This window comes from Poeciliopsis prolifica, unplaced genomic scaffold (genome assembly GCF_027474105.1).
Source record: "Poeciliopsis prolifica strain line A6 unplaced genomic scaffold, Auburn_PproV2 SCAFFOLD003, whole genome shotgun sequence".
Taxonomy (NCBI): Eukaryota; Metazoa; Chordata; class Actinopteri; order Cyprinodontiformes; family Poeciliidae; genus Poeciliopsis; species Poeciliopsis prolifica.
The window spans coordinates 18028885-18038549 of NW_026562378.1; the positions used below are offsets into that span (position 1 = coordinate 18028885).

At 36.4% G+C, this 9665-nt stretch overlaps 1 protein-coding gene across 1 annotated transcript; it reads left to right on the forward strand.

Moving 5' to 3' along the window:
* The first annotated feature begins 2611 nt into the window (after positions 1-2611).
* npffl (neuropeptide FF-amide peptide precursor like) lies at positions 2612-5045 on the forward strand. The gene is made up of 3 exons (XM_055027021.1): positions 2612-2898; positions 3588-3718; positions 4679-5045. The coding sequence occupies exons 1-3, from the start codon at positions 2749-2751 to the stop codon at positions 4797-4799; spliced, it is 402 nt and encodes a 133-aa protein (XP_054882996.1). The 5' UTR covers positions 2612-2748; the 3' UTR covers positions 4800-5045.
* The last annotated feature ends 4620 nt before the right edge of the window (positions 5046-9665 follow it).

A 9665-nucleotide genomic window follows, 5' to 3' on the forward strand; every position in this document is an offset into this window, starting at 1 on the left:
TTTTCAGAGGAAAGCTCTTCAAATCACAGAAGTGACTTTAAATGGAACCAAAGACTTGTAATGAGTTTGACTTTGTAAGCATTTAGAAATTAGCTTTAGGTCTTGAAAAGTCATTTTTTTATTTTCATATTTTGTAAGAAACTCACAGTAACGTGATAGGTGTGATTTATTTTTTATCAGATTTTTATCAGATAATTGTGCAGTAAATCTTACCCTGTGCCATGGTTGTCATTGCTTCTTGTGATCAAGTTTACAGTGTAATTTAGACCTGAAAAAAGTTACTGAATGCATAAAAACATTGCATGATGTCATGATAGGAAGTCTAATAAGTCTGAAGCAATATAATTTTACTTTTGCAAGTTTGCTATAGATTTAAAATTTTAAATGTGATTCTTAAATCATATATTTTACATCAGATTTGTTTTAAATTGTTGTCCTTAGGAAGAGAAGTTCAACTAAGTTTTGCTAGTCTTTAATGTGAGACATGACTGTCAACATTGTGCTTTAATAAGTAAATACTGAGACTGTTATGATAAAAGTTATAAGATGTCCTCAACAGCAATAGTAGATCATATCAACAATAACATTAAGACTCACAACAGGGCACAAGAACAAAGTTTGGGATATACCTGAATTATTTGATATGTACTCTATTATTTAGAAATTATAATTTCCTTTTTAATTTATGAAGCAATCGTTTAAAAAGGATACCATGCCTTTTAAAAAATCATAAAGGCACAGTTTAAAGTACTGTATAATAAGCTGCATCGAGGTTAGTTTTGTACCTTCAGCAATATGTTACTGTCAAATATTTTGTTTTAGCTACACTTTAAGACATGGCTAAGATGAAATACCTGAACTACATAATAAACTCTACCAAGCTGACAGAAGAGATTAACTTAAAGTCCAACAGTTTGAAGTAAAACCGAGAAAACTGTGCATTTTACTTTTAATATTTCATGTCAAAATGAGCAAATAAGATTTTTCTCTAAATCCAAAAGCTTCTGAGCTCATTATAGTAAAGAAAGCTAATTCCCTTCTGAATCCTTCAGATGTCATCCTGGTTGCCATGGCCGTTAAACGGGACCAGGGACACAGCGTGTGTGTTTAAGCGGATTGTCACCCATTAGGTGCTTTGATGAGCCAAATGTGTTGACGTCTCATCCATAGTTGGGGAAGTGACTAAGACCACATGGAAACACACGCACAAACCCACAGTGAGGCAAATAAGAAACAAAGTGAACACATGCGGAGCTAAGAAACTCAGAGAGACCGTTGCTAATCCAGAGGAACAATGTCTTCAGTTCATTTGAAGCTAATTGTTGAAAACTGGCTCTAAGCAGACGAGACTCTTCTCTGTACGGAAAATATTGTCTTCCAATAAACGTGTAAGACAAGAATTGCTCAGCAGTACTGAAAAAGCTTCTAATACTGATAATTTGTGGTGATGTTTTGGCTTAAAGTCTTTCATATCAAACAATAATGATCATTGTCTTTTGCAGATAGTGGAGAGCAAATGTTTTCCTGTTAATCCATCTATTCATCTTCTATCTCCACTTATTATGCATGGACTGCTGGTAGGAGGAGTGTTTATTGCTAACATAAGCATTGGCCATTATCACTGATGGTTAACAGACCATAAACCTACAAAATTAAGACATTTTACAACCTTCTGCTCCACTGATCGATGATTTAGACAAATGCATGTAAAGTATTCAGCCAGTGTGTATGCTTTGACTTGGTGTATTTTTGAAAACTTGATGCGGGTCGCGTATTTTGTACCGACCATACATTGATTGATTCATTACCAAGATATTTCTATCATCTATTCGTAGCCAGAAAAAAATAATATCTTTTTGTATTGGTCCGGTACAAAACATCTACCGAACAGAGGTCACCGGGATTTATTTTGAATTCATCAGGGGTTATAATCTGTTTATCTTTAAGTGTCAACTACCCCAAAAATGGATCAAAATGTACATAAATTGAAATACAAAGTTTTCAGACTATACTAAGCAATCGAGCATTAAAATATAAATTTAATCTTAACAGTTTTTTTTTCCTGTATGATAATGTATTTCCATAAATCATAACATTGAAATAAAATGTTAAAATAAATTATTGTTGTTTAGATGGGTTGTCATGATTTGATTTTAACCATAAAATAGAGAAGGATTAAACAGGAATGTCTGAAATGACAGTCAAACTGTCGCAAAGAAAAAACTGTCATAGAGCCAACCGATATCTTACTTAAAGTTTTACCATTTAAATCTGCCTCAACTAAATTCTCATATTGAAGCATAATTACTGTTTGTTTTTCCAATTTTCATCCAGTGTGAGCAACAGGACATCAGGGACTGATAAATCAGCTTCCATTTGCGAGGATTTATCTAGTTAATAACTCAGAGAGTTGTGTTTTATCACCCTGAGGACTTCATAACAATTTGCCCAGGCTCTCAGTCATCATTAATGTCTCATATTTTTCCTCCATCAAGTCCCATGTCGCAGTAGCACAGTTCTCCAACTCTCCAGAGGTTTCCAGCCCCTGACCTGAAGGTGTATATAAAACCAGAGAGCATGATGCCACCAGTGAATATCATCACGACGCCACAAAGAGAGAAAACAAAACCACGATCGGGGTGATTCTCTCTTTTGCTTTGCAGGACTCCAACTTGTGAATTTCAGAAGTTCTCGTGGCCAACTTTTTCTCCTTCAGCATCAGTTTAACCTCCTCTTCATCTTCAGACCATGGACACAGCTGCAGTGATGACTCTACTGGCTCTGATCCTGGCGATGGCTGGCGTCAGTCACACTCTTCACATCCAAGGCGGCGGGGATGAAAATGACATGCTGCCTGGCAGCTCGGAGGAGAACATGGCCGACCGCCTGCTCGGCCTGGTGAGGCAACAAATCATCCACACAAACTCGTTGACCAATTTATTCTGCTGTCTCATGTAGTTTAGGTTACCTTTTGAAAAATACAATTTCTGTCAAGTGCAAAATCAATTTGGCATCTTCAAATAATAAAATAAAAATACAAAAGTTGAAAGACATCATGAACGCACATGGTGTCACAATATTCAGTCTTAGTAAAACATGGAGTATCTGCCGCATTACACTGAATGAAAGACACTCAGACAGACAGAATCCCTGCCAACACGCTCAGTCTGTCACTTCGTGTGGTGCAGAATTTAAATGGGAAATGGGCCTTTTATGGATGAATCACAGAGCCCATTTTAGATTTTAGAAGACACTCCTGGTCATGCAACATGATGAAATACACTGCTACATTCTAATTTCTGAGAAAAGACTTGGTTTCAGATTAAAAGTAAAAGAAAACAGGATTTTTTTCTTCCTGGTAATATGGACCAGACAGATCTGAGTCTAGATTTGCATTGAAATTAGATTAAATTGATTCAGTGGAAGCTCTGTGCTCAAAGTCTCACAGCGCAGTTGCTCAGACGGTTTGGAGTTACAAAATTGACAAATTTGTGGAGTTTTTCACAATTTCTTTTTCAAACTAAGCTTTATATATATATTTTTAAATGTGTCCATGTCTTGATGTGTATCTGTGCTATGTGCTTCAGGAGATTGAGAGCAGAGACACCAGCCTTGATGATCGCATGCTACTTTTAGTGCTAAGAGCACTGAAGCAAGCTGGTTTCCCTCTGGGAATCCAGAGAGAAACCAGGGAATCCGTCCTCCACCAGCCACAGCGGTCAGTCAAGATGGTTTGTTTGTATAACAACATTTTTCAAAAAGCTGACACTGCAACATACATGACACCTTTTTTGACTTATTTTTGCAGCCTAAAATTGCATGCCTTGCAACATAAAACTACAATAGGAAAGTGCATTTCCTATTTGCATCATAAATATGGTTTAGTTTTTCCTCTCATTTTCAACCAAATACACAAAAATGCTTTGAGGCTACAGGATGCAGATCTCTTCCCTAACGTGCCACGATGTCTGCAGTTTAAGTTAAAAGTTAACTGCATGAAAGAAAATATCTCTATTTACATCTTTAAATGGTTAGGTAAGTGTGATAACCATCATAATTATCTACTACATCATTGAGGGAAGGGTTTGTATAAGTGGTATAGGAAAAAATTGAAACTATTTCTATAAAAATAGGAAGATGTCTTTCCCTTCCACAGTCCTATTGGCGTCCAAAGGCTGCACATCATACTGAAATTGTTGGCTGCAGGGTAGTTTTTCTTCTTATGTAACAGCAATTTGAAGTCTGCTCTGTAGCATATAATTTAACTCTGACAGAACAACAAAGTAAATGCTTTCATGTTTTTCTAATAAATCCAGGTTTCATGTGCATTCAGCTGAAATGCATTACAACTTTTATCTTTTTAAATGATATACGTAGATTTTTATTTAGATTAAATATATTCTTACACAAACCTTGTGCCCTTGTGTAACTTCAATTTTTTAAATTCTGAAAATACTTGTAGTCTTTCTACTTATTTAAGTATCTTTACCTCTTATACAGGGTCCATTTTTAGCTTAACACTAAAATATTCCTAAAAGTCTGATTCTACTTCAGTCTTGCGATATGTATAGCAACTGACTTATACATCATATTTTACTCGCAAAAAACTGAACAAATGTAAGAATCCCACAGTACATAACCTTAAGTATTTTTTTTAAATCTAATTGTTGCTGATCAGGTTTGGGCGCAGCTCCAATGGGCAGGACGTGTTGGAGGATAAGATTCAGCCTCGGGACTGGGAGTCTGCCCCTGGTCAGATCTGGAGCATGGCCGTGCCCCAGAGGTTTGGCAAGAAGTGATCTGGCAGCTGGACCCACATGTCACTGTTCTGGAACAAGGCTGAGCAGATGTCTGCAGACTAAATGAAGATGAATAAAATCTGAAAAGTATTAGCATATTTTTTTCCTTTCTGATGAATATTGTAGTCAGCCAGTCACAACTTAAATTGTGATTAAGACTAAAATGAGATTTTTTTTTCTTAAACTTCTAGCATACAAAAATATGTTAACTGGTGTTTTGTATCAACTGGGAGGATTGAGAATAAACACTGGAAGTGTTCATTGTAATTTGTCAAATAAAACAGCTTTGAACTAGAAAACTGTGTGAAATATAATAAAGGCGGACCCTTCAGGATGTATGTAGATTTGAGAAACTAAAAAAAAACAAAACAAGTGAATAATTTAGTAATAAGCTGTACATGTTGATGGGGTATTAAGTGAGTTCAAAGCAGTGAATATGTTGATCCTCTGTGTTACACTGCAATCGTCTCAACACGTTCAGCTTACAACTTACTAAACCTTCAGCCTCTATTTGCGAGATCCTACATAAAGCAATCTGTTTTACAACTTATTGCAATGACTGCAGAATTTAGCCGTTAAAATGCTCTGGGAGATAAATGCAACAAAGTACTGTGTCTACATTACTATACATTTAATCACTTCAGAGCAATTAGATAACAGTTTAATAAAATTATTGTGAAAAGGATGGAAACAGTCTTATTCAGCATCCGTCCCTTTAACGTGACGCCTCTGTCCTCAGCCACACTGACGGCTGTTGTCTGTGTTGGATATACAAGCACCTGGGGAAGCAGCATGCAATAAGCTTGAGCTCTAATTAAAACACAGCAACATGCAATTACTCTGCGAGTTAATGGTTTCCACAGCCAATTACTGGGAGGGAATATATGTCCTTCCCTCTTAGTATGAGCCTTTTATTAGGGTGTCCTCCCATTTCCTTTGTCAAGGGACAGGAAAATGAAAGAACCAGAAATTGCACAACTGGTGCAATTCAGATCTAGATAACATCCTTAGTGGCTCATTTTTAAACCTGTCAAAGGCTTCATGTCATGTGACCATATATGTGCACAATAATTACAACAGGGCCTTTTATTTGTAACTTTTACACCTTTTACAGAAATAATCTCAAAACATCAACAGGGCAGCCATCCAGTGATTCATTAACTCATGGCTTGAAGATTTATACATAAATTCAGATTAAAAGATTTATCTCTTCAAAGTCAAACACTGAACCACTGGCAGCTAAATACAATGCTGTTTTTGTTTAAACTTAGACAATAATTTCTCAACGAGCTTACTCTTAACCAAGACTTAAAAATGTATTATTTATTTTGTATTCATAAAAGAACAAAGGATACATCAAACATGACAGAAGGATCAGCATTCCCCACCTTTCCCTTCCCCCCTCATGTAACAGTGAGGATAAAGACAAGAGTAAGAACTGATTGCTGTTTTTTTTTATGGTCCCCATGCAATAACAACCTTATTGATTGGTGCCCCAGCCCCCAACCCCTCTTTCCAATAGTTGCTGCACAACGATGTCTTCAGTCAGGAAATACATTCAGAGACCGATGATCCTGCAGGGAAATACACTTTGAAAACGGATCACAAGGCATACATGAGCAGAAGTAATTTTTTTAACATATTTTTTTTCTGATCTCTTGTAATCCTCTTAGGAGTCACTAATGTTTGACAATATTAGTACAACAACAGGCATGATTATGTGGAGCTGTTAGCTGCACTTGACTATTCTCTGTTGTACAAATTAAACTGTTGGTGGCTTTAAAGCAAAAAGAGCGAACATGAGGCATCAAGAAGGCAAGCATAGGAAAAGCTGGGTGCTCTTTTCTACATTGTTGGAGCCCTTTATCAGCACATCTGGGTTAAAGAAGGTCTGAACTCATCTGAATTTCATGAGTCCACAGGGGGGCTCTGGAAAAAAAACGCCTGTGTGTGCACTACAAAGAGACAGACTGAGAGAAATACCAAGGGAAAAAAACCACAACATATAAACTGATTTAAACATTGTGTCTTGTACACTCTCTGGAACTCTAAGAACAACTCTGTCCAATTTAAGCTTTTTGACTTTTCTCCAACCGTCCTCTTTCCCTCATGTTCATCACCATTGTCTAACAGCAAAGGGAGAAGTGGAGGTCAGTAGTCAGCACACTCCAGCATTGTCTGTCACATCAAACAGAGTTTAATGTTTGCAAGCTGACTGAATGGAACCAAACAGGAGAAAATGAAAAGCCATAAGAAGCAGGTTTTAAAAGTGACCCCTGTGGCAGTAGAGGGCAAACATGATTCCTCGGGCTAATGCAAAGCTTTCCCTGCCAGGCAGGATCTAAACCATTTACACTGAATGTGTGTGATTTCTTATGTAAATCACAGGCTCACACATACATTTCTACCTAAATAACAATTATTGAACAAATTCTTGCTGATAAAAGGGGCTGACATCAAAGCTACTTTTTGAGATTTAAAGAAACAAGTCATTATCAAACTTTTTTTAATCATTTGGGTCATTTCTTTATTAGGTGATTCCACTGCAAGCGATTGCAAGGAGAACAGTCGTCTCCCAGCTTACTTTACTTTTTGGTTTTATTTCCCACTGTGCAATCTGGATGTAAACTTGAAAATCTTAAATAGTAATTTGTAGCTCCAGGATTTTACATAGCAACTGCATTCACCTCAAGATTTAATGGTTAGAGACTAAATTGCTTTGAAATCAAAACAAACCACAGAACAGATGGGGCCTAAATCAGACCTGCAGCACCTAAAGAAACATTACACACCTAACAGAATTTAATGTAACGTTTATGAGAATCGGAAATATACAGTGTTGCTTTTTCTCAGGGGTGTTATTGCATTATTTATCAGCAGTTTTTACCACCCAGGAAACAACTGCCTGTTTTTTAGTTGTGCTAAAATGCTTTGGGATATTTTTTTCCACTAATTTCATGCTTAATTGGGGAGAAGGGATGTCTATTTCAGGAATGAAATAGACTTTTTTGATGGTTTTCTCTGAAGGTTGTTTGGGAGAACATGCAGCCAGCTGCTGCCAGCTCTTTCTTTTTGACAGAGAGAGAATTTAGACTTTTATTGACAGTTTAGTCACAAATACATAATTCAGAAAGCCTCCAATTACTGTGGTGGGTTTTCATTAACATCACGGCTTTTCACACGAGAGAAAGAAAAATGTGATTGTTTTGTGTTTAGGCAGCTTGCAGCATACTTTCTAAAAAAATTAAAGGGATTCACAATTTGAACATTTTAGTACTCCTGGATGAAGTTACAGGCTTTTACATTTGATTTGGGAAGAAATCTTACTGCGGTTTTGTAATAAGTCTATTTTTTAAATTAGGTGTTTTGTGCATGTTCTAGAAATGATGCAGTGCAACCTGACTGATTGAGCCAGGGAAAACATTTCTACATTTTACCTTTCCTATTTTATCAAGGCTGAAATGTGAACATATAATTGAGCTTACATAATACATACATTTAATTTTACATAATGCAAATTAAATGAGTGATAAAAATGTAAAGAAAAATGGGATATTTTATCCCTTTTTTTCGTCATGTACCTATGTCCCTGGAACACAAATTTTCAAAATATTGTTTTACTTTATGCCACTATTAAATTCAGTTCTGAAACATATACGATACTTAGAATTAACCTCTCAAGTGCCAGTTTTACAGCTTAAAATCTCTTGTGTTTCTTTATTTTATTTGGAAAACACAACTAATTCTATTCAGAAAATTTTAAAAGGATTTCAAAGCCATGAGAGAAAAAGTACTAATTTTGAATGTAAATAAAATTGCTGCTGCAGTGTATTTATAAAAGACAGTTTAAACAGGAGTGAAGATTACAAAGACAGTTCTATAGCAGACAGATTCCCTTATTTGACGTGAAAGGTAGATGAAAGACTTCAAGGCAAAATAAAATAATACAAAAAAGAAAAAAAAATACTCCACAAAAGTCCAATCAAACTGTGTACTGGTGGCAACATTATATATACATATACATTATATACACACACATACATATATAATTTTTTTTTTTTTTACTGTTATAATAAAGTCTGGCATTTATGCAGAACTGATGCCGATTTGTTTGTAAGCCACACCTTTAGCGATGTGTGCAGAGTTAGAAAGCTGCAAGCTTTTATTTGATTTCTTTTTCATCAGAATCACTGCAGATCTGATGCACCATATGCTTGTTGGTGGTGTCAGGTATCAGGACCCAGCAGACGTGTGATATGGGGGACACTCAGGCCAAGAAACAATCGATAAAGACTGGGGTGGCCGACAGACAAAGAAAACATTGCATCGGCACATTTGAACAAAGCTCAGATTATTACACAAATTTTGTTTCCAGACAAACTTATCTAATGTTAAAGTAGTGAAGCAAACTAAACAATATGCATTTATTCATTTATCAATTAAGCCACTTTAACTGTCAGCATAATTGCAGTTTCAAAATGTTTTACTTTTATTTGCTGTCTCAATGAGGGAAGATGGAAATTACTGAGGTTAATCCTGTAAAATTATAATCAGTACACTGGTCTCTCTAGAGCCACTGAAGCCTGGGACCAGTGTGTAAAGAACACAGTGTGGGTTGGTTTTAAGCATGTGTAGGTTGCTGATTTTAAAAATACTCCCAAAGACGCGATCGACTCTTTCCCCCTTCAGCAGAGATAGAGAGAGCGTTTCTTTGTCATCCTGACTCTGCCATCTGTGCAGAGGATGCTGCAGAACAGCCCTGAGATGAACCAGCCAATACGGAGACACAGAATGGTGAAGAGAGGGTGGGGCTTCGTGTGAAAGGGAGCGTAGTACAGCAAATGGGAGAGAAGGAGAGGAGAAGAG

Coding starts and splice junctions, on each gene's coding strand:
- npffl (XM_055027021.1), top strand. CDS start 2,749: ATGGACACAGCTGCAGTGATGACTCTACTGGCTCTGATCCTGGCGATG. Junction 2,899..3,587: donor CCGACCGCCTGCTCGGCCTG/GTGAGGCAACAA, acceptor TATGTGCTTCAG/GAGATTGAGAGCAGAGACAC. Junction 3,719..4,678: donor GTCCTCCACCAGCCACAGCG/GTCAGTCAAGAT, acceptor GTTGCTGATCAG/GTTTGGGCGCAGCTCCAATG.